We start from the raw sequence: 25,868 nt of genomic DNA, 5'->3' as shown, positions 1-25,868 counted from the left end.
TCTGGTATCCAACACTGGTATACATAGTTACATTCAATCATTAAATTTCACAAATTATTATCATTGTCGTGTCGGTGTTGCATTTGGTGTCAAATGTTTCATCGTGCAAAGATTAGTTATGCTCATTTATTAATTGATGGTCTAGAGTAACCATCCACAAATCTATTTTTGATCATCTATAAGTGATTTTATGTGCAAAATTAATTCTTCTCACCCTCTCAGAGTGATCAATTCAAAAGTAAACAATTTAAACAACCATGAACCAAATAAATTGCTGCAAATTGTAGGAAAAAAATTTTCTTGATAGATCAGTAAAAACAAAAATAAGTATGAATGATCATCAATTCAAGGGATTTTGGGAGAGAGAGATGGATACAACACTTTCATAAGTAGATGATTGATTATATATATAACATCTTTTTTCATCTTTATGAGGGTTAAATTTATGTTTCTTTTTTTTCTTGCCTGCATTTCATGAGTAGATGATTGATTGACACCTGTTACTAATTTTCATTTTGAATGTTGATTCTCAAAAGTATCATCATTGGCATTTTCCCTTGAATTGGGTCTAGGGTTTTTATGTCAAGACACTCAACAAAAAGAAAGTGTGAGGGAGGTTGAAGTGGGAGAGCCTTGAGTGGTACAAGTTGTAGCTTCATCCTTCACACAAGTTGCAGTGGCGGAGCCAGACAAAAAAGTTTGGGGTGGCCGCCATCTCGCCATCAAAATAAACTAAAATATATAAATCATATTAAACACAACACATTTAAGTCGTAATAAACCAAAAATCGATCATTCAAAATTTAAACTACATAATATAATAAAGTCGTTCATTACATACCTAAAGATGCACTTTACGCTTTCCGAGTGCCTTGAAATCATCAATAATTGATTCGGAACTAATACATGCGCTAATCTCCCTTTCAATATAAACTGTCATGCTATCTGCTAGATACCCATGTCCCATCTTGTTTCTCAACTTAGACTTGATAATTTTCATTGCTGAAAAAGATCTTTCAGTTGTGGCGGTAGAAACCGGAAGAGTCATAACAAGGCGCAACAATCTATCAATCAATAAGTAATTTTTGGCTTGTCCAGTTGCAACCAAACATGAGCATAATTCTTGAATAGTTGATAAATTCGTCAAACTTGGCAATCGTTGAGCATGAAAAAGGAATTGTCGAAGTTGAAATTGCAAATTAGTCTTCTCTTGATCACTGAAATCCATGGGATAATACTTTTCAACAAGAGTACTTATAGTATCAATGTTAAAAGATTTGTAATTATCCTCAGGAGACAAAGCACAACTTAGAGTCAACAAATCCATTGCTTGCTCACTAAACCTGCTATTCAACTCTTGTAATTGTTTGTCAATGGTAGCAAAAAAAATTTCAACTCTAAAATAATGCTCTATTGTGACCTGATTCTCTGCAAGGCGAGAGCGCCCAAATCTTGATGCTGAATGACAATCGTTGAGGTCGGGAATCTCAATATCATGTTTTTCACAAAAAGATACCACACTAGCAAACAACTTATCCCAACCATTTTCTCTCAATTCTTGAATAAGAGCTTTTGTTGAACAAACCAAAAGCATAGCATTAACAACATCCTGAGATTGTTTTTGCAAGGCTTGACAAAGCACATCAGTTATCCCCATAATTTCTTTCATCAAGTGCAAGATAAAAATAAAATCAAAAGACTTCAAGTAATTGTAAGAACTATCAGCATCCGCACGTTGTGCAAATTTTTTTGCTTCTTTTACAATTTTTTTTAAAACTACACAAGTTGCTTCATACATACTTATCAAGCTACAAATAGAGTTGAAATGTGAACTCCAACGAGTATCTCCGGCTCTTTTCACGGTACCAACTTGATTTTTACCTTTACCAGTTACAATCTCCCCATTCTCTAACAAATTTTCAATTTCTTTTGATTGGGCAGCTTGTAGCTCATCATGGCGTTTAGTAGAAGAACCAACAACATTGACAACAAAAGCCAGCTTCTCAAAGAATTGATGAATTGATGTAACTTCTCTTGATGCAGTAACTAAGGCAAGTTGCAATCGATGAGCAAAACAATGGACATAGTAGGCATAAGGACAATCTTTCATAAAAAGTGCTTGTAAACCATTCCATTCTCCTCTCATATTGCTAGCACCGTCATACCCTTGGCCACGAATGTTAGAAACGTCAAGGTTATGTCGAGAAAGTATACCACATACTGCTTCCTTAAGAGTTAACGAAGAAGTGTCATTAACACGTGCCACATCAAAAAATCTCTCTTGTATCAAACCAGCTTTATCAACAAATCTTAACACAAGAGCCATTTGTTCCTTTTTTGACTCATCACGAGCTTCATCAACAACAATGCAAAATTTAGAATCACCAATTTCTTCACGAATATGTTTTCTCACCCTACTAGAAAGAATTTGCAAGAGCTCTTTTTGAATTTGATGTGAAGTATACTTGCAATTTTCGGGAGCATTTTTCAACACAACTTTTGCAACTTCATCATTGTAAGATGCTAAAAGTTTTAACAGTTCAAGAAAATTACCTTGATTTCTTGATTCACTTCCTTCATAGTGACCCCTAAAAGCACAAGCTTGAAGTGTTAACCAACGAACAGTGTCAATTGAAGCCTTCAAACATAGTCTATTATTTAGAATTTGGCTCGAACTTTGCACTTCAATAACATTCCTAAGATGCCTATCTTGATTCAAAAAGTCTTGACAATCTTTCATTGCATTGTTATGTGGTGAGCAAGGATCCTTCCCTATGTGTTTAAGAAAGGAACATTGTTTTCCATTCCTAACATTCTTCCAAGCTTTAAAACCCGTAGAAATGAATACTTCTGATCCGTAACGTCCGCTTGGTTTTTTGCTAAAGAGATAACATTGTAAGCAATATGCAGCATCTTCCGATGGTGAATATTCTAGCCATGAAGGAAACAAGCTGAACCAAGTGTCTTGAAACCGCCTTGGATGTTTATGCTCACCGGACAAGGGATAGTTTTCTAATTTCATTTGATAAGGACCCCATTTTAGATACGCTCTTCGTATTGCATCCTTTTGATTCGGTGGATATTGCCAAATTGGAATACGCTTTCCAGGATCACGTTCTAAAGAATTCTCAATGTCTTCCGGGTTAACTCTATTAACCTTTGAAGGACGAGGCTCATCTTCTTCAATTCTTCGATTCTCACAAACTTGTTCAGGTTCAGATGAAGAAATTATAACTTCTTCATCTCTTACAATATCATCGGCCTTCCTTTTGTAAAATGAATGGATTTGTTGATTCTTCATCTTCTTCTTCCTGCACAACATATAAGTATATTTTCATTAGCATTGGCCAGTGAGAAAGATTTGCACAACAAACGGTTAATAACAAATAAGATGATTAATTCATATAGGTAACAAATAAGATGATTAATTCATATAGGTAACAAATAAGTTACTCTTTGCTACTTTCAAATCAGGTGTGAATTGTGAAATAGTTTACTACAACAAAATTTCTGCAGCTGCAGTGTTTATATAACTAATAAATAGCTGCAGAATCTGTTGCATAAGGAAGGTAAAGAATCTGCAATTAACAGAGCTATCCTGTAGGTATTTATAAGGAAGCTAAGGATTCTGCAATTAACAGAGTTGAACTTTAAATTACATAATTCACAATCAAATTCCCCTGAGGTAATTTATTATGTAATTTCAACTATGGTCATTACTTTAAATTAAGACTGTTCAAAGGTGCTAAAAGTATTTACAGGACATATATTTTAGGGACATATATTAAGACTGTTCAACTATGGCATTATGCCGTTAATTTCAACTATGGTGTATTTTAGGGAAATTACTTTAAATTACCAGGACATATATAAAAAATAAAAAATCCGAAGGGTAGATGCAGAGAATAAAAAACATTTTAGGGTGTATTTACAGGAAATTACTTTAAACTATGGCATCCGAACTCTTTACAAAAATAAAAAATAAAAAATCCCCTTTTATTTTGATTAGGGTTATGTAAAAATTGAAATTGAAAACCAAATCAAAAATCAAATCAAATTCATTAACAAACAAAAAGAAATTGAAACACTATCATTACTAACAGATAAAGAATCAAATTCAGAGATACACTTACATTTTTAGGGTTTGTAGAGAGATTGAGACCAATGAAACTTTGATTTTGGAGATTGATGCAGAGAGAGTAGATGCAGAGAAGATGCAGAGAAGAGAAAGCAGTTTCTTTTCTTTCCAGTTTCACGGTTTGCAGCTGCAGAGAGAGTAGATGCAGAGAGATTGATGCAGAGATGCAGAGAAGAGAAAGCAGTTTCTTTTCTTTCCAGTTTCACGTTTTGGACTTTGGAGGAAAAATTGGAGTGAACTAGTGGCATATGGTAGTAATATTAAAATTACCTCAGGGGTATTATGGTATTTTCACAGAATAAATGGGTAGGCCATGGCCTACCCCAGTCCTGGTGTAGCTCCGCCACTGACAAGTTGCACAATTTCATCCTTTACCATGTTTTGGAGTAAATAATTATTTTGGTCCTTGGATATGTTATATTTTGTCACTACAATTCTTGAATGCATTAATATTGCAAAATGTCCTTAAATGTGTTTTACATTAAGTGCGTAAAATTACTAATCCCTTCATTCCTTTTTAAATGTTTCTTTTGCATAAAAGTTTTGTTTTTATTTAACTATCATTTTCAAAGTTCTATGCAATATTAAATGTTGTTTTTACCAATATTACTCTTAGTTATTTATTACAGAGAGAAAAATATATGAAAGTAGTAACATTTATTTCATTATCTTGATTCGTGTAAAATGTCAAAAAGTGACAATTAAAAAGGTAGTAATAAAACAAACAACAAAGTTTTTGTAATTTCAATACAATTTCTTCATAACAAAAAATACATCTAGAGATGATGATATCTTACGCAAAGCGACAAAAATAACCATTTACTTTTTTCAATATAAATCTACTCTCTTTTGAGTATTTTTTTTTTTTTGACAAAACTCTCTTTTGAGTATTAACGCTTCAATTCTAAGATGAAAAAGTTATAATAATCTAAGATTCCAATAAAAAATCTAATAAAACAAATTTCAACCAAAAATCAAACTCAATTCTAAAACGCATTAACCACATGAGTTTAATCAATGGTTAATTTACCCCCTCTTTTAAATTCAACATTGAAGGCTCCATGATACATACTCCCTCCGGTCTCAAATATAAGAAAAGATTCCTTTTTTAGGTTCATTGAATAATTAATGTATTTGCTTTACAATGTAGACTAGATACATTAACTACTCAATGAACCTAAAAAAGAAATCTTTTCTTATATTTGAGACCGGAGGGAGTACAAATTATTAAGTAAAATGTCCTCGTGAGCTTAGTTCAGTTGGTATAGACAATGTATAAAATATGTAAGGTTCGAAGTTCAAACTCCGACAAAAAGAAACGAGTAAAATACAAAACATGTGTGCCCTCCTCCATAAGTCACCCATAAAATAATGACGGGAAGAATATTCCAAATACTCTATTTTTGGTACAATATTCCAAAGACTTTTCTCCACCCAAACCGGAAAATAAAAATAACGTGTGTGCACGAAATTAAAGGCAGAAATATCAGAGAAAGAGTAACAACATTTATTTGTGCAACTATGTCATCTGATTTATGGACTCACATTTTCAAAGGCATTGAAACAATTCAGCATGCTCAGTGGTCCCCTCCAGACAAGGCATTTCGATTCACTGTTCCTTCATTGGATTAATTTCATTATTTGGTTTGTTTACTCTGTTTGCAGTACTGTCAGAACCCAACACGTTTCGATTGTAGAGGAAACCTTAGTACTTTTACATAAATGGCATTGTTTGACACGTGACATATTGCACTTTCCACTAAATATATCTAGGGCAAATAACAATACACCATAAAGCAATGAGCACTAATCAAAATATAGGTCGAACAAAAATGAGAGTCTAATTAAGTCAAAAAAAAATATTATGGATAATTAAATTTTAAATTTTGGTTCCGCAAAGTATTTGAAACCTAACGACATAAATTAATCTCTCAAGTCATCTTTTATATATACATGTTATTCAGAGATTGAATTCATTATTGCATATCTAAAAAACTTGTTTGTTGTTTTTGTATTAACACGGGAGTATATTACTGGAGTTGGTGATGTAATCTTTACGTTTGTGGATGTCATCTCCATTTCTCCGGCTGTACATTCCTTCTCCAAATAAGGAAGGTGTATTGCAAATACACTTTAATGTATGTTAGGTTGTAAGTTTCTACCGACATGGTCTATTTCCACCCATAAATTCTAACAAACACAAAACATCTTCAAAGATTGAGCCAATAGGCCATACACAACAAATTTGTTTTGAGCCACAACCACACCTGGAAGTATGACAGGTTTATAAGTTGTTTTCAATTTATTTTCATCCAACATATTCTCTTAAACTCTTTAAAATAGCTTATAAATACTTATCATAACAATTTATTTTTTTTCCTTCAAAAAATATAAGTTTTTTTTTTTTGACAAGAAGATGACATAAACTTTTATACGATCAAATGGATATAAATTTATTTTACTTACATCAAATAAAAATTCACTTATTACTATTGTGATACTTCATTCTACTCTTATAACAATATCTTCAATTTTTTTTTAATTTTTTATAATTGAATATCTTCAAATTAATGATTTCACGTGATATAAAAGACGTCTCGTCAAATTTCATCGTAAAATTTACTGATGTTGTTCAAAATTTGTTTTTAATTTTAGATCCAATACTTCCAATGCATATCATATAGTTTTAGTGATGGTAGATCTCATTTCCTAGTTTTCAATAGAAGAAAGTTGAATCGTTGACATTAACACCAAATTTAATTTAAATCTATGGGTAAAATATTTTTTACCTACTTACCAATTAGACTCTAACTTCTATTAAAGAGCTTGATAATAAAATATGAAGGGTGTTTTAGTTAACAGGAAAAAATATTGGAATTGTTGGGATGGGAAGAATTGGTTCAGAAGTCGCAGAGAGGTTTATAGCATTCGGTTGCATTATTTCATACAACTCTAGAAACAAAAAACCATTAGTTTCATACCCTTACTATTCAAGTTTCTTAGAGCTTGGCATAAACAGCAATGTACTTATTCTCTCAAACAAAGCACATTGTCAACAAAGAAGTGATGTTGGCACTAGGAAAAGGTGGAATCATTGTGAATATTGGAAGAGGGAATTTTTTTTCTTCTACCCTTATCACCAAAAAGATTGATATGTCTGCCCCTAGTTGAAAACTATTGATACAAATACCCCTGTTCTTCATTATAGTTGGCGAGCAAGCCTATTTTTTTAACATTCTCTGCAAAACTGCAGGCTTTACATTTCACTTGGTGAGCATCATATTTTTTTTTAGTTTTTTTTTTCTTCTTCTGTTCTTAATATCAAATGGCGAACTAGCCATTGTTACTTTTTTTATTTAATTTTTACATGTTTGACAACTAAAATGGCGAGCATGCCCATTTTTTTCCATTTTTTTTGTTTTTTACGGCCTTACTTTTGTTTTTGTTTTTATTTTTATTTTTATTAAAACAACCACATTTCTTTAATTTAAAAAAAAACCTAAAATATATTTCTTATTAAGCATTTAACAAAAATACATTAAAATGAAACATTGTCACAAACTTAAAACATCTATTACCTTTATCTATTCCTAATTTTGTGAAAAAGCACCGAGAAAATGTGGATTGTGTTCCAGGACCGGTCATATTCATAGGAATTGTCTAACGTTTCTGATAGAGGCAATGTTGTATTAATAATAGTGATAAAACAAAAAAGGTGTACCAAAAAAAAAGTAAAAAAAAAAAAAATCAAATGGCATGTTTGCCATTTCAAATGTAGAACACAAAAAAAAAATAACTAAAAAATAAAAAATGGCATGTTCGCCATTTCAAATAAAGAACATGAAAAAAATTAAAAAAAGAACATGCACGCCATTCCATTTGTGTGACACACATATGTTCAGCTAAAAGCCTGCAAGCTTGTAGAGAAAGTGGAAAAAATGGTTATGCTCGCCAAGTAAAATGAAGAACAGGAGCATTTGTATCAATAGCTTTCAACTAGGGGCAGACATATCAATTTTTTTGTTGATAGGGGTAGAAGGAATTGTTGAAGTGTTTGATTGAAGATGAGATTGGAGGTGCTGGTTTGGATGTGTTTGAGAATGAACCTCATGTTCCTAAAGAATTCTTTTCATTGGATAATGTTGTCCTTTCACAGAATGCAGCTTTGTTTACTTCAGAGTCTTTCATTGGTATCTGCCAACTTGTGGAACAAAATTTGGAAGCTTTCTTTTCAAATAAGCCTCTGATTACTCCAGTTATATAGTTGATTGAATCTGTGTTTGGAATCTTAATATGCATTGTTTATTCACATTCTTTGTTGAAACCTTTTGAATCTGTCTGTTCTTTTAATGTTTCTAGGTCAAGTTGGTGGTGCTCGATATGAGCTACCAGTTTGAGAGGCTATTAAGAATGTTATTTCAATGTTTATTAAGTATCAAATGTTTAGCGATCAATAATAAATTATGATGAAATGCCTTATACATCCCGGTAATTTTTAAATGAGCATTAGTTACCGTTAGTTTTGGCCTTGTTAATATCAGTGATGTCGATAACCTTTTCTAGCGACTTAGAAAGAAACCTAGGTAAAGATGCCATGCGTCTTCTTGATTAAAGGTGCGTTTGTTTCAGCTTTAAAAAAAAATAAAAATTTGAGTTATAAGAATCTAAAGATTTTTTTTTTTGTGGAGATTTTTAAAAAAATCTAAAGCTATTTCTGTTTGTTTACTATCATAAAAATCATTTTTGAAAGATTTGAAGCTCTTACACTTGAGTTTCTTATATTTAGAAAAAAAATAGATTTTGGAAAAGCTACTTGAAATAGCTTTTCATTTTGAGGCTAAAAATGATTTTTTTAACAAAATGAATTTTTAAAAAATCTGAAACAAACACTACAAAAAGAAAAAAAAAAAGTAATTTTTTAGTTAAAAAAGTAGATTTTTTTAAAAAAAATATAAAACAAACGGGCCCTAAAGTTGGCTGTGCATCTCTAAAAAAATTCTGCATTTTTCAAGGTTGACCTCCATTCCTTGTTGAGTTATCTTAAAACCTAAAAAATGCCATCTTGGACCCCAAATATGCCCTTTTAAGGGTTTAGGCACATGTCGTACCTCCTCATCTATTCAAAGATGATTTTCAGATCCTTCAGAATTGAGTATTTATCTCAAGTCTTCATGGCCATATCACCCATGTATATCTCTTTGTTGTAGTTGATTTGTTTGAAGGTTGCTTTTCTGACAAGGAATACTTCCAATTGACACATGAAAATGACCTTAATGCCCCCAACGGTTGTTAACTGCCGCTGGAAAACACGCCGGCTGTTAACTGCCGCTGGTACCCAGCGGTTGTTAACTACCGCCGAAGCTGAAGGTAGCGGTTGTTAACTGCCGCTACGTGCTTGCCCATTTTCCAGAAGCTCATTTCCATTTTCCTGAAGGTTTCCTAACCAATTTTCATTTTCATATTCATTTTCATCTAAATTTTTTATCAAATAACCAATTGAAAATTCTTCTAAAATTTTCATCTAATAATACCTAAACATATTCATCCAATATTTAACAGGAACATGGTAAAATTAAAACGCAAGAAATAATATAAAACGAACGAACGTACGTATATGTCATATAAATAGGAAAATGTATCGAACATGTCATAATAACACATCATGATCATCATAGTCAAAAAAATACAAAAAAAAATCCTAATACTAATTAGCCCTGCCTACCCTGCCTCTGCTGCCCCCTGCGCCGCCTGGAAATCTGATAAGTAAGGACGGGCTCAGTAGCACTAACTATCCGCAGGACCTCCTGGACAACCTCCTCTTTGGTCATCTCGCCATGCCTGGCCGCAATATCTCGGGCTATGTGAGCCACATCCCGGACGATGGTCAGTGTGTCAGGCATCTCCCTGGCATGCTCCTCCTCAATCAGCTGCTCCACTTTCGCCGGTCTGGGAGGGGATCCCTCATCAGGTGGGAGAATGTGAGGGTGAGAGACTGTGGCAAACCAAGCCATGTAGCCAGGAACATGATGCCATGGTGTCTGACACCCATCTACCCAACCACCTACTAACCATGCAGTAGCGTCCATCAACACGGTAGTCAACATCTGTGTAGGCACCTGAGGGACAGCTGAAGGATGTCTGGGAATGTCCTGCACAAAGGAGAACTGCCTCTTCACCCGCTCAGGCAAATGACGGTACACCCTCTCCTTCCCGCACATGAGCCATCCAGAGTAAGTGCACAACATGTTAAATGGGCGCACGTCTCTGCGATCACCATAGGTAGAAAACCTGACGTCATCCACCTCCAAGCGATCCAGGACTACGCGGTAATGGTGCACATCCGTATGCCCTTTGGTAGTGAGCCATCTCCCAGCACATGGTGTCCGCGGGTCCCAATCCCGGTTACGCTTCCTTGGGTAAGGACCTGACAAATGCTCCAAAATCCATCCCTGCAACAAAATAAATAATACACAAAAATAATTATTCGAGTTAAATATTCAATAAATATTCAATAAAGTAGTTAATACACAAAATAATAGTCTAACATTATAATAAAATTTATAAAATAAATTCATAAAGAAATTAAGATAAATATTACCATCAAAAGAGTCGCAGAGCCAGCCATCGTTCTGTTATTCAAGATAACAGAATCATCCAGATAATCATAGAGGTAGGCTAAGGTCATCCCTCCCCACGACCACTTCCCAATCGCCACCAAGTCCGCCATGCAATCCAGATATATCAAGTCGATGTGTCTGTTCGTTTTGTTAGTGAACAACGCACAACCGACGAGATATAAAAGGAAACTCCTCACACAGCACGCCCTCCTCTGGCTCTCTCCTGCATCTCCTCCCTCGACTGTGGACGCTCAAGCCGTCTAGCCTCAATCAGGTGGTCCTCATAAACCCGCTTCAGTGCGGGATAACTGATATGACCAGGAGATTCCTCCCTAACCTGATCTCTGGCATCAGCATCTGACATGCCCAAAAGCCTGGTCATCATATCAATCGATCGGTCCCGATCCATCGACTCGTCGTGCTCCAACATGCAGTCGTAAATAGGAACGTGCAGGAGATTATGCACATCATCCAGAGTGATCGTCATCTCCCCCACAGGTAGATGAAAACTACTCGTCTCCGTGTGCCACCTCTCGCACAGAGCACGTATTATCGCATGGGTCACAGTCGCATACCCAATGTGTATCAAACCATGGAGGCCAGACCCCTCCACAGGGTCCCAAAACCATCTCAAAGCCTCCTCCGGCTTATCGAGCTCCTTCAACCTCTTCCCTGCATTTATGCACTTATAACCCGCTTGATCATGCCACATCTGAAATTCAAGTTAAATAAGACATTGTCACTATTTTAAATGATTCAAATCACTTACGCTATGTTATATTAATTAATTAAATCACTTACGCTACGTTATATTAATTAATTAAACAACTTACGCTACCTAATTTTAATTAATTAAATCACTTACGCTACGTTATATTAATTAATTAAACAACTTACGCTACCTAATTTTAATTAATTAAATCACTTACGCTACCTAATATAATTAATTAAACAACTTACGCTACGTTATATTAATTAATTAAATCACTTACGCTACGTTATATTAATTAATTAAATCACTTACGCTACGGTATATTAATTAATTAAACAACTTACGCTACCTAATTTTAATTAATTAAATCACTTACGCTACGTTATATTAATTAATTAAACAACTTACGCTACGTTATATTAATTAATTAAACAACTTACGCTACCTAATTTTAATTAATTAAATCACTTACGCTACGTTATATTAATTAATTAAACAACTTACGCTACGTTATATTAATTAATTAAATCACTTACGCTATCTAATATAATTAATTAAACAACCTACGCTACGTTATATTAATTAATTAAATCACTTACGCTACCTAATACAATTAATTAAAACATTTAAAGAATTTTAAACAATTTAAACACTTACATTATTTGTGGTTCACCCAAAGAGGGTTCGCCAAAGAGGGTAAATACAGACTTTGGTTCACCCAATTTGCTATCACCAAAAAAAACTAACGGAAGGGACCATTTTGGTAAACAGAGAGTTACTTTTGGGACCAAATTGAGACAGTTTAAAGTTAAGGGACCAAAATGAAACGCAAAAATAAGTTAAGGGACCAAAGTCTGTATTTACCCATTAATTAAAACATTTAAAGAATTTTAAACAATTTAAACACTTACATTATTTGTGGTTCACCCAAAGAGGGTTCGCCACGTGCCTCGAGTAGTCGGACAACAATGCCAAGGTCTGAGGTCCTCCAGGAAAGGGAGCCTCTCCAGCAGGATAGGGCGGTATCTGCCGAACACGACCACCTCGTCGTGGCCGAGGCTGACGCTGACGCTCAGGCTCACCCTCGGGAATAACATTATGTGCCTCCATATAATCTGCCACTACATCCTCTGGCACCCCCTCATCATCTCCCGCCTCCTCATCTTGTGCATCGGCCTTCGGCTGATAAAACATCTGATCCTCCTCCATCCGATCATATCCACTAAAACCCTCCTCATACACACACTGGTCATGCGCCGGTGTCGGATCAACCACCTGGGAGGAGTAATCCATATGTGCCTGTGAATCCGACCCCTCTCCTCCACCTATACTCAAGTCCCTATGTCTCCGAGGCTTTGGAACATATGGACGTTCAGCCTCAAGCTCCTTCCGAGCGCTATTTGTCATGGCAACTTTCCCTTTGCGGACCCTACCCTCTCTAATACGACGCTCACGTGCATCCTCCTCCCCAGCCATATCTGTAAAAAAAAATACGTGGACAATGAAACTTAGAATCATTCAACAACTTAGAATCAAACTTGGTTATTACATCATTATGACCAAACTAATCAAACTAGGCAAAATAAGCAAAAATGTATTTAAGACTTTTAAGGCATTGAACATAGCAAGTAACATGTAACATATCAAATTTTAAAAAAACATAAATAAGTTGCCAAAAAATCCAACACCTTAAGTGCATTTTAACATAACATATTCAAAATTCAACATAACATATAACATATTCAAAATCCAACATAACATAACACAACAAATTTCACATATTCACATATTCAAAATCCAACATAACATATATACATTATTAAATTTAACATATTTGGAAAAAAAATCACAAAAAAAGCAAGATTATTTCACTTAGGCATTTCATCTTTTTTTTTTTAAAACAAGAGTAGTGCAAAGCACACTACCCAATTTCATTCAAACAAAAGAAGAAGCATACAACAAAGAAAAGCAGAAAAACAAACTAGCCTAGAGGCTAGTAAATCTAAAGTTGGGCATTCCCAACATGTTTCTAACAACTTCACTTCTAATGACAGTAGGGGGATAGTTCCACCAAACAAACTCATTGCAATCTAAGCCTAGGCTAGCTAAATTATCCGCACAAGAGTTTCCTTCCCTAAAAATATGGGATACCAAGAAATTCATACTTTTCGTGAGCTCTAAGCAATTAACCCATCTGTTTCTAAGAGAACAAGGAATCATGTGAGGAGCTTTGAAGGCCATAACCAGCAGCATAGAGTCAGTTTCTAACCATATGTTCTTCCAATTGTTATGGTTTGCTATTTCAATTGCAAGCATGGCACCATATATCTCAGCAACAAAGGCAGAATCAGTATCAAGCTTTTGAGCAAAGCAGCCCACAGTAAACCCAAAAGAGTTCCTAAAAATGCCACCACAAGCTGCTTTGAGAGGGTTCTTCAAAACTGCCCCATCTGTATTGATTTTAAGCCAGCTTGAAAGGGGGGGATGCCATATGACTTCTTTGATGATTGAAGCCTTTGGAGGGTGAATGTTTATTTTGAGAGCTTTAAGGAAAACAAACTCTGACATATCAACAGCTGAAGTTTTGACAGTTTTGTTACCAGAGAGAGATGTGTTGGAGATTATAATGTTAATAGCAGATTTCCAGTTGATCTTCTTGTTTTGGAATCTATGTTGATTTCTAACATACCAAATTGTGCTGAGAATGTTGTTCAAGCAAGAGGTAATGGCAACCTTACATTGGGGGGTCCACTTTCTATCACACAGTTTCCAAATGTCAGAAATATTATTCAAGTGGAGAGGAATGCTGAGAATGGAGGCCAGCCAAGACCAGATATAAACTGCAAAACTACATTGAGAGAAGAGATGCTGAGTTGATTCAGTGTGATTTAGACAGTTGTTGCAGATGGACACAATGTTGCAACCTTTTTCCATTAGCTTTTCATCAGTTGGCATCCTATCATGCATGATTCTCCAGGAAACCAATGATTTAGAGGGAGGAATATCAATACTCCAGATTGTTTTGGCCCATTGCAGATTCTGACCAGGGGTAATTTTATGAAGGAAAGCTTCCTTAAGGGATAAATTTCCTGTATTGGTCCCTTTCCAAACAAGTCTGTCATCAAGAGGGACTTTAGGGATGATGATGTTGTGAATTAATTGATAAAGATTGGGGAAGGCTTGTTGCACAGAGATTGGGATGCTCCAAGTTGAATTCACAATAAAGTCTTTGACTGGAGCTGAAAGTAATTCTGAAATGTGTGGAGGAATATGCAAACTTTCAGCAATAGTAACACCACACCAATTGTCAGACCAAAATTTGATGTGCTCACCATTACCTAACAACCAAGAGGAGTTCTCAAGAATAGTTGGATATTCATTTTTCATACTACTCCACAGAGAAGATGACACATGATAAGCTATAGGTTTTCTTCTTTTGATAACTTTGTCTTTCAGAGAAATGGCCCAAGGCTGATTGGAGTTTAACATATCCCAAGCAAGTTTGAGATTGGTTGCTTCATTTAGCTTGATCAGAGATCTCAAACCTAGACCCCCTTCATCATAAGGTTTGCAAAGTTTATGCCAGGCTACAGTGACCAATTTTCTTTTCTCAATATTGCCACTCCATATGAAATTTCTGGTCCATTTCTCAATTTCTTTCAAAAGAGAGACTGGCCAAGAGTACACAGCCATACTATGAGTAAGCATAGAATGAATGACTGATTTGATTAGCAAAGTTCTACCAGAAATTGATAATAAAGAAGCATGCCAAGAGTTAAGCCTTGTTCTGACTTTGTCTGCTATGGATTGAAGATAAGATGCTTTAGGTTTCCCTTTAAAGATTGGGACCCCTAAGTAATTGAATGGAAGTTGACCAGTGTTGAAGCCAAGTAAATTGATAAGGTGAGATAATCTACCTCTTGATATGGAACCTGAGAAGATAGTAGATTTAGCAGGGTTTATGTATTGGCCTGAGCACTCAGCATACTTTTTGAAAAGATCCTTCAAAGCCTCAACAGAAGATAATTTTCCTTTGCAAAATATCATTACATCATCAGCATACATGATGTGGGATGGAATATTATGTAGTCTGGAACTGTTAATCAAACTGAGTTTTCCTTGTTCCACCAGTAAAGAAATGGACCTACTGAGGACATCCTCAGCAATACAAAATAAAATAGGGGAGAGGGGGTCACCCTGTCTAACCCCTCTACTGCAATGAAAATATCCATGCTGGGAACCATTAATGGAAATTGAAAGAGTAGCAGATTCTAAAATTACCTTGATCCAGTTACAAAATTTTTCATTGAAGCCAAAGGTTTTTAAGACTTTAAGCAAAAAAGACCACTCAATAGTATCAAAAGCCTTTGCTATATCAACCTTGAAAGCCAGATTACCTCCAAAAGTTCTTTTATGAAGTTGATTGATTGCTTCAGATGCCAGGCAAATACAATCTCTGCTTTGTCTTCCTTGAATAAATCCTTTTTGCTCCGGAGAAATGATTGTTGGCATGATGGTAGCAACTCTATCAGCTAAAATCTTTGAAATTATCTTGTACTTGAAGTTGGCTAAAGCAATTGGTCTAAATTGTGTGACTTCATCAGCATTTGGAATTTTAGGGATCAAAATAAGAGTGTTGGCATTGAAGTTTGGCATCATCCAGCTATTAATGAAAAAATCCAAGACAACATTCTCCACATCTCTATTAATAATATGCCAGTACGTTTGGAAAAAGACAGCACCAAAACCATCAGGTCCAGGGGCCCCATCATTGTTTAAAGAGAAGACTGCATATCTAATCTCCTCTTTTGATGGTATTAAGGTGAGCATGTTGTTGATAGTGTCTGTAATCAAGCATGGGATGACTTCCTCCACCAGATTGCTAGCCTGCAAAACAGAAGAAGAACAAAAAATGTTTTGAAAATGGTTAGTTATGTGAGAAGCAATGAGCTCAGGATCTGTTAACAACTGTTCACCATGTCTGATGGTAGAAATTTTGTTGGTTTTGGCTTTGAGTTTGGCTAGGTTATGAAAGTATCTTGTGTTTCTGTCCCCTTCAAGGTGCCATTTGACATTTGCTTTCTCTTTCCAGAAAATTTCTTCCTTTTCCAAGGCTTTACAAAGGTTGATATGAGCTAATTTTTGTTGTTCTAAAAGGTTATCATTATGTCCTAAGGAATCTATTTGAGTTTGTATCTGGTTAAGGTGGGCTTCAGCTTGAGACACCAAATCATGCACATTTCCAAAAACATCCTTATTCCAAATCTTCAATTTGTTTTTGAGAAATTTCAGCTTCTGAGATAAAACAAACATTGGACAACCAACAAATTTCTGATTCCAACAAGTGGCTACTACATTTATACAATCCTCATGCAAAGTCCACATTTTCATAAATTTGAATTGGTGGGGAGTAGTAACTTCAGAGATTTTGGACTCCAAAATAATAGGGCAATGATCAGAATTGTGCTTGATAAGTGTAGAAACAGATATAGAAGAACAGATGTCTAACCAGTCTTGATTACACAAAGCTCTATCTAATCTTTTCTCCGTAAGTCTTCTTCCTTCTCTTTTGTTTGACCAAGTGAACTGAGAGCCTCTGTTTGGCAAGTGAATAAGATTATCATTATCCGACCAGTTCAGGAATTCAAACATAGGAGTTCTAGCAGGTGTAGATGAACCTCTATACTCATGAGCTCCAATAATAGCATTGAAGTCACCTATAGAGCACCAAGGTATGTGATTGTTATTTTGGATTCTAGAGAGGTCACTCCAAAGCTGTCTTCTGTGTCTATAACATGTGGAGGCATAAACAGCAGAAACACCAAAGGGTTTGTTATCAAAGGTGAGGGAAAATGAAACATGTTGATCAGAAGAATCTAACACAACAGGGTCCAAGGCAAGATTACATAGACACCAGAGGGTGGGGATATTATTTGGTTTAGTATTGCAAGCAAAGAGTTTAAACCCTAACCTATGAAACCAGTTAGGAGGGAAACTATCATAACTTAACCAGGGTTCAGCTATCAAAATAACATTTGGTTTATTAACTAAAATAAGTCTTTTGAGGACTATTTTTGAGGGGTCATTAGCAAGACCCCTGATGTTCCAGAAAAAAATCTTCATTTAAAGGGTTTAGGGTTACTAGGTTTGGACCTAGTTGTATAGTTACTTTTTACCTGGCTGGGCTTGGCTTTATGTGTTTTCTTCTTGTTAATCACCAGCTGAAAACCTGAGTCTCTGATGTTACTTTGTTCTTCTGCAAGAATAGATTCATCAATGATCCTCTCATTTTGCAACCTACTGACAACTTCATTAACATCTTCATTATGGGCAGCCACTACATCTAAATCATCAGGTTGTTGATCTGCTAGGTTGGCCCATGATGCCTGTAGGAAGTGCATATCCTTCTGTATTCTTGTTGGAGTTGATTCCTTTGAGTTGGTTGTTGATGACATGCCATCATCATCTTGAATCTGGGTAGCATCAACAAATTCAGAGCCTGAGTCCTCGAAATCTTCATCATCTGCATTCACATTCATCACAAAATTCTCACCATGCTGTTGTGCCCTGTCTTGTGAAGAATCTTGGTTTGCACCTAAGGAGATGTTGACAGCATCCTGGTTCCCAGCAGGCAACTCTTGTGCTATTTCAACATTGGGAGCAACTACTAACTCTACTGCAGGCACTACAGGAGCTTTCTCCTTGTAGATAACCTTCTCTTTCCCTTTGTTTCCTTCCTTAGACAGTTGGACAACATGCTCCTCTTTGTCATTCCTAATGATTCTTCTACATTTGCCCTCATTGTGACCCACCATAATCAAGTTCCACAAACATTGCAAAACCTTTTCTTTCTACCAATACCGTGTACTTAAGTTCAGTGGTCAAATCAATATCAACTAACACTCTAGCAAAGTGTCCAAAAGTACGTTCAAGCATTGGTTTCCCTGTGTTACTATCAGTGCATATTGGCGTGCCAACGCTGCTTGCAATTGCAAATAGTATTTTGGGCCTCCAATATTCCTGACCTAAGCCGTAAATTCGCATCCAGACTTGTGCTGAGGAGTTCTTCTGTGTATTAGAGTTAAATTCCTTTGTCCAAGGAAACAACTTGAGTAAACCTGGGTTTAGGTTCCACGAAGCAATGGATCGAACACTACGAGCATCTTCAACTGATGAAAAACAAAACTCATAGTAGCCCTTAGGCTTTTCATCAAACACCTTAAGTGCATTTTAAAATACTAGCACAATTAGTGTTATTTCAACATCAAATTCAACTACATTGAACATAAACCTAATCTAAACAACAATGCCAGCATAACCAAGCCTAAACAACATCTAATTCTATCATAATTTCCAATTTTCATACCTAACCTAAACCTAACCTAAACCCTAAACATTTTGCTAAAATTATGAAAACTAACAACCTAAACAGCCTACATTACATGTAAATAGGAAGAAAGTTACTTACTTGTGTAATTACTTGAAGAAATTTGCTTCAAATCCGTGCAATTGAATGTGGAGTGAAGTTGGGTTTGTCTTAGTTTGAACTTGGTTGGAAGTCTGTGTTGTAACTTACTGGAAGTTTGCTGCGTGCTTAAGATGCAGAACTCAGCGGTTGTTAAAAACCGATGGCACTCAGCGGTAGTTAACAACCGGCGTGTTTACCAGCGGTTGTTAACTACCGCCAGGGGTATTAAGGTCATTTCCATGTGTCAATTGGAAGTATTCGTTGTCAAAAAAGCAACCTTCGATTTGTTTTACGAACACTTTGTCCATTATTAGCCTTTGGTAGGTCGCACCAACATCCTTTAAGATAAAAACATGACTTGGTAGTAACAGGGCCGGCCCAACAGATTAACAGGCCTAAAACAAAAAATTTAACATGGCTTTTAAAATTATTTTTTTTAACAGAATATTTATATAAAATTAATTTTGTGGAGACCAAAAATTGAATTCGTGACCAAGAGTGATTGAGGTCTTTTTGGTAATCAGTTAAGCTATTTAAATGTCTGTAATTTCTCTATCATATAATATACTTATAACCAACTAAATTTTTAAAGGTTTTTTTTTTTCATTCAAAATTTGAGGCCTAAAACCCTTGCTTGGGTTGCTTGGCCCTTAGGCCGGCCCTGGGTAGTAACAGTTGGCCATCCACCATGAAGTCTATTTTTAGGTGTCAGCTGAATAACCAACTAGAAAATTTAAGAGTCTCGCACTCTGACGCCCAATCTAGCAATATATCAATGTTGGTAACAAGGTTGTCTAAATCGGGACTTTACTTCAGGTCGAAAGGCAATAACAAAATCGGGACTCATAAAATCGCAATCAAAATCGAAGGTTTTTACTCAAGGACTTTTGTAGAATCGATATAGGAAATTGTAAAATCGCAATCAAAATCGTTGGATTTTATCCAAAAAAAATTAATACTAAATATATGTTATAAATGGTATATAGTTATGAATGACTTAGTTTATAAGAAATCTTAAAATCATAATCAAAATCTATGGATTTTGTCTATTTTAGGATTCTACTATTGATTTGAGTCGTTGAAGGTGAAGAAAGTCGCAAAATCCTGAATTTTAGGATTTAAGTCGGGATTTTGACAACAATATAGTTGGTAAAGGGTATGGATCCTTTGAGCATGCTTTGTTAAAGTCTATGTAGTCATTACACTTCCTCCACTTGCCACTACTCATCTTTACCATGACAATGCTTTATAGCCATGTTAGATAAGTGATTTCCCTGATGAAGCCAATTTTACTACTAGAAAAATTGAAAATAGAGACGGGCAAAATCCGTCTCTAAAACAAGAAATTTTCGTCACTAAACAGACTAGAGACAGAATTAGAGACGGATCCATGTCTGTCTTTGATTTCTCGGTCTCTAAGCAAATTAGAGACGGATTGTATATTCCGTCTCTGATGGAGACAGAAATTTTCCGTCTCTAACCACCAATATCCGTCTCAAAGATAAAATAATAGAAGAAATTAAATCCGTCTCAAACAAATATAATTCCGTCTCTGTGGAGACAGACTCCAAATTCCGTCTCTAATAATAATATATTTTTTCAAAAAAAAAAATTGGCATTAAAATAATTTTTGTTGGTAATTTGGTAACTCTAATATATAAGTATAAACTTGCATATAAAATTTATAAACTTTACTTGCTCAAGTCTAGATAATAATCTAACAGAATTTAAATTAACATCATACAATAAGTTGTTTATTTAAACCAACTTAACTAAGCTTCACAATTCACATTCTAGGTAATGTATAGACCATAGTAGCTGTACAAACAATATTTCCAACAAAGTTGTTAAAATATTTTTGGTGAGTCAAGAACTTTGCAATCTCTGCAATAGCTGCAACAACACCAAAAGGAATGCCATTTTCATTACCCTGCCAAAAGCAAAATCAAGAAAACAAGCAAACAATAATGAACATAATTGTCTAGAGATATTCTTTGGCTTATACAGTAGGACTGTTCTACAACACATGCATGAGCTACATGTCTAGAGATATACACAAGTAACAAACTACTTGGCAACTATAAAGACCAAAGTTGTAGAATCAAAATGTGACAAAATAGGATGCTTTATAGGATATCTTAGTCATCTTATATTCTTAAGCTCAACTAAATTTACCCAAACAAGTTTCTACTCCTGAACAATTAAGTCATACCGTAACAATTGATGAAACTAATGAGCAGCTAATGTTAAAGTTGACCTAAAACCAAATAGTTTTAACATGCTTACCTCATCAACCATAGACTTCTCAATTGTATTATCACTCCAACCTACATGGAATCAAATTTCCCATGTAACAAATCAGCCACAATGATGAGAGAAGAGGGTTTGTGTAATTTAATAATAAACAATGATCTTAAACGCAAGTCCTACAATTAAAAGCACAATGAGCCGAAAGCCACGAAAACTGCCCTCTCCGAATGATACACCAGAAAAACAAACAGAGCTCTGCCAGGCACCAGAACATAATCGCCCCGCCAGAAAAGGGGAAAAAAACAGCAGCAAACCTTTTTTTTTTTGAAGGAAGCATCAAACCTAATATGTAGCCAAACAAACAGGTGACACACACACACACCGCTGCTGAAACCTGCCACCAAACAATAGATGCAGAACAACAACAAGAGAAAATAGCCACCCACCAAAAAGTAGAAAAAGAAGAATAAAAGAAACAGGAATGTGGCAAGATAGTCAATGGTTTTGACTCATGTCCTCATATTTAAATGTATGGAAAAAATCATTAGAAGAAGAAAACTGATCATAATGACTTTTTAGCATATATATATATATATATATATATATATATATATTAATTGTAATAAAAAGGCATTTTGATAAACATTTCTACTAATGAAGAAGAAATTAGAGTAAGACTACTTATATTTTACCACCCATAGCAGGTCCAATAGCTTTGAATAGAGACATTGTTGTCATAGCAACGCCACTAGAAAAGTTCAACTCCTAATAATTTCACAAGTAATTATACAAGTATCTACTCTCTCCGGAACTTACATGAAGAAAAATCATTAGGTGCAGAGGAGACCCTTGAAGCTTCGTACCCTATGCAAAACAAGGATGAATGAAGGTGAAGGAGAACGAGGGTAGAACAGAAACGTGCTTTTGACTAAGCATAAACCGCAAACGGTCGCCAACACAGGGAGATCAGTCGAAGACAGAGAAAACGAGGGTGAAGGAGGGTCGTGAATGAGGATTTCCGGAGAACGAGGGTTTTTGTGAGTGAACAAGAAATACAATTGAGAGGCTTTTCAGTGAGTGAGGGAAATTTTGATTGAGAGGGAAGCTAAAAATTTTGATTGAGAGGGAAGCTGAAAATTGTTTAGGGTTTTGACAAAATATGAACGGATGGGGGGAAGTTTTGGGGTTGGAGCGATTCTTCTAGTGAAAAATTTATTTTTGGAGCCTATACAAAGATAAATGGGGTAAAAAAAGAAATAAATGAGGAAAAATTTTGTTTTAGTAATTTTTTATTGAGAGACATAATTAATCTGGTCTCTACTCCCTTCCGTCTCTGAACTCCGTGTCTACATATATTTTGTTTTTAAATTTTTTTATTTTAGACTTGTTAGAGACTGATTTAGACACAGAAAACACTTAGTGCCGGATATTTCTGTCTCTAATTTCGTCTCTAATGTTGGAATTTCAAATTCCGTCTCAGCTTATTATTTTCCGTCTCTGATTCCGTCTCAGCTAGTGACAAATTCAATTCCGTCTCTAAATTACGTCGTTATATGAAACTTTTCTAGTAGTAATTAGATAGTTTATTGGTTTCATCTGTTATTGCCAAACACTTTTCACCTGCTAACTAACGCTTCTTATGGGCAACTAGTTTGATTTTAGGGTATATTGCCAGCTTGTGGCATATAATTTTTGGATTTATCTCTGGCATGTCGATCGGGCTACAGATCCAAGTTGTATCTTAGCGTCTTGATTAGATCGGACTCCTCCCTGGGTGATAGTTGAGTGCCTATTTTTGTGACATCTTCTGATCCTGATATTCATACTTCCTTAAGTGTCTCGATCGCCTTTGGTAGGAAATCACTGTTGTAACGCCCTCCTTTTTATTTAATTATTTTAATTAGTTTTAGAATATATTTATATATTTATATGATGTATATGAGGGATATATGATTTGTTGAGATTAGATGTCTTTTTATAATTTAGTTAATATATTTTGTTGAGTGATATTTTGTTATGTTATATGTTGGTATTTACTAGCATAATATATTTGTTAATTGTTATAGATATATATTTGTTATTTGGTGTATTATTATATATTTAGTAGAGAAATATTATTTATTAGAATATGATGATTATTAGTGTGAGTGGATTTGGGGTTAGAATAGAAAGAAGAGTAAGTTGTTGAGCCTAAATAGATTTGGGAAGAATATTTTAGTATTATAAATAGAGAAGCTTAGGTTGGAAAGAGTTTACCCTAAACCGCTTTTTTGGAAAAGAGGAGAACAAGAAAGAAGAGAAGAGAAGAGAAGAGAAAAGTCAAGAGAAGAGGAGAATACCTTAGGAAAGAAGAACGTTGCTGCTGATTCAGGAATTAATCTAAGGTGAGGGTGAGACTATCTTGCATTAATATTAAGTTGTTAAATCATTAGATTACATCTAACAAGTTGGGGAGAGTTTATGAGGAATGAGGAATTAGGGTTTTAAGTGAAGAATTGAGGATTAACCGCTGAAAAGTTGTTAGATTGATGTAGAAACTGTGTACAAACCTTAGATAATACATAGGATGATTATTGGATATAGTTTTGAGGTTAGAACCATGGAATTGGATGAGATGTCGGTGAGTTTAAGAATTAGGGTTTAAGAATTGTAATAGGTTGTTAATAGATTTGAGAACTCTTTGAATTTTCATACAGTAAGTTGATGAATAATTAGTGTTCTAATGATAGGGTAATCATAGGGTAATGATTAGGGTCAAGTTTGGAGAGTATTGGATCGAATACGAAGTGGAAAAGATTTCCCCAAGGCGAAATCGCAGCTGAACTGCGATTTTACAGTCAGTGTACAAAATGCGTTTTTATTGTCTCAGTTTGACAAGTTTAAGTTCCGAACTGGGTTTAGGTGTAAACATGAAAGTTGTAGGTATGGATGTTAGTTTTCTAATGCCATTGGTCTCACGTCAATATGATTTATAGAACTTGAGTTATGGTCAAATTACTGCACGTAGGTCACAGTGAAGTTTTATGGACTTTCAGCACAACTTTTCCGAATTTAAAATAAAAACTGGTACTGATCGGTATAGAATTGGTCTTAGGCGAAAACATGAAAGTTTTAGATAATTTTGTTAGCTTTCCATTGACTTTGGTTTGACGTGAAAAAGATGTTTGATCTTTGAGTTATGATGAAAATACTACAGGGAGGTCTTAGTGAAATTGTACGGTGACAGCATTCTCTGTTTCATGTTTTTGCGTTTGGTCATATGTTTCTGTTTTGAATTGATCTTTGTTGTAAACATGAAAGTTGTTGATATTTGTGATATCTTTCCAATAGCATTGGTTTGACACGAAAATATGTTGTGGATAATTTATTATGTTTTTACAAAGATACATAGTGAATTATTGTTGATGTTTAAATACTATGTTATATGAGTTGTTTATGATTGATGAATATGATGTTTTAAGATGTTGTTTATTATCATCTGATATTGTTATATTATGATATGACATGAATTATTTATGTGATCCATATGTTGTCAAGATGTTAAGATGTTAAGACGTTAAGATGATAAGAGTTGTTAAGTCGTCAAGTCGTTATGAAGTCATCAAGTTATTAAGATGATATGTTGTCAAGATATCAAGATGTTAGGATGTCATAGATGTTCATGAAGTTGTCTAAGTTGTAGGAAGTTGAGTCCATTGCATACTCATATACGTTGGTTGGGGGCTTGATGCTCTAGAATGCTTAGTCATTCACACGATTGGTTGGGAGCTTGATGCTCTGAAGAGCCTATTTACTCTCATATAAGTTGGTTGGGAGCTTGATGCTCTGAAGAGCTTATTTACACGATTGGTTGGGAGCTTGATGCTCTGAAGAGCCTATTTACTCTCATATAAGTTGGTTGGGAGCTTGATGCTCTGAAGAGCCTATTTACGCTCATATAAGTTGGTTGGGAGCTTGATGCTCTGTATTGGTACCAAATGCATTTGCATATCAAGAAGTTTTAAGATGATTTAAGATGTGAAGTTGTCGAGTTGTCAAGTTGTTAAGTTGTCAAGATGCTAAGCTGATTTGAGATGTTAAGAGTTACATAGTCGAGTTGAGTCGCATTGTCGAGTTAAGTGAGGTTTGATTATGAAGTTTGATTGTGACTCGATGATTATGATTTAATGATGATGAATTTGATTACGAAGTTGTTTTCGATAATGCTATGTTTTGATAATGATACTTATGTGAATTACATAATGATGCTTATGATTATATTTGATGTTAGATGTTGATGCTTATGATTATTATTGATGTTAGATGTTATGTGATTTATGATAAGATGTTATGTGATTTATGATAAGATGTTATGTGATTCATTATAAGGTGTTTGTGACTATTATTTGATGACATGTGATGATGTTTTATGATTAATAATTGAGGTTATTTGATGAAGTATATGACTAATGTACGAAGAATAATGACACTAGTTAAGGAAGTTTAAGTTATTAGATATGATTAATGCATTATAAGATGTTTAAGTTGTTGAATGTACTTTATATGATTTATATGCTTAATATTATTGTTTGAGAAATCTCACCCCTCTGCTTGGAAATGTTGCTCTTCGTATGGGTAACTTGCAGGTAACCAGGATTAGTTGCGGTCATGAGTGGACTCCTCACAAGCGTGTCTTAGGTGCTC

General features: G+C 34.9%; 2 protein-coding genes across 2 annotated transcripts; one reads left to right on the top strand and one right to left on the bottom strand.

Annotated features, from left to right (window-relative positions):
* Positions 1-698: 698 nt before the first annotated feature.
* LOC146898062 (uncharacterized) lies at positions 699-4,483 on the bottom strand. The gene is made up of 3 exons (XM_085735117.1): positions 4,134-4,483; positions 842-3,311; positions 699-732 (listed from the first exon to the last, which is right to left on the bottom strand). Coding segments are annotated over exons 1-2 (2,472 nt in total). The 5' UTR covers positions 4,136-4,483; the 3' UTR covers positions 699-732.
* A 2,686-nt stretch (positions 4,484-7,169) lies between these two features.
* On the top strand, positions 7,170-8,406 carry LOC146898061 (glyoxylate/hydroxypyruvate reductase HPR3-like). Its single transcript, XM_085738451.1, has 2 exons — positions 7,170-7,266; positions 8,174-8,406. Exons 1-2 carry the CDS (start codon positions 7,205-7,207, stop codon positions 8,400-8,402), a joined length of 291 nt encoding a protein of 96 aa, XP_085594577.1. The 5' UTR covers positions 7,170-7,204; the 3' UTR covers positions 8,403-8,406.
* Positions 8,407-25,868: the final 17,462 nt, after the last annotated feature.

Source organism: Medicago sativa, chromosome 8 (genome assembly GCF_051527215.1).
Source record: "Medicago sativa cultivar Bolivia chromosome 8, Bolivia_mono, whole genome shotgun sequence".
Taxonomy (NCBI): domain Eukaryota; kingdom Viridiplantae; phylum Streptophyta; class Magnoliopsida; order Fabales; family Fabaceae; genus Medicago; species Medicago sativa.
This window is presented reverse-complemented; position numbering and strand designations above follow the sequence as displayed.

Bases quoted from the DNA above. Each gene is read 5' to 3' on its own strand.
- LOC146898061 (XM_085738451.1), top strand. From the start codon at position 7,205: ATGTTGGCACTAGGAAAAGGTGGAATCATTGTGAATATTGGAAGAGGG. The intron at 7,267-8,173 runs TACCCTTATCAC...TTGATAGGGGTA, and splicing joins AGAGGGAATTTTTTTTCTTC to GAAGGAATTGTTGAAGTGTT.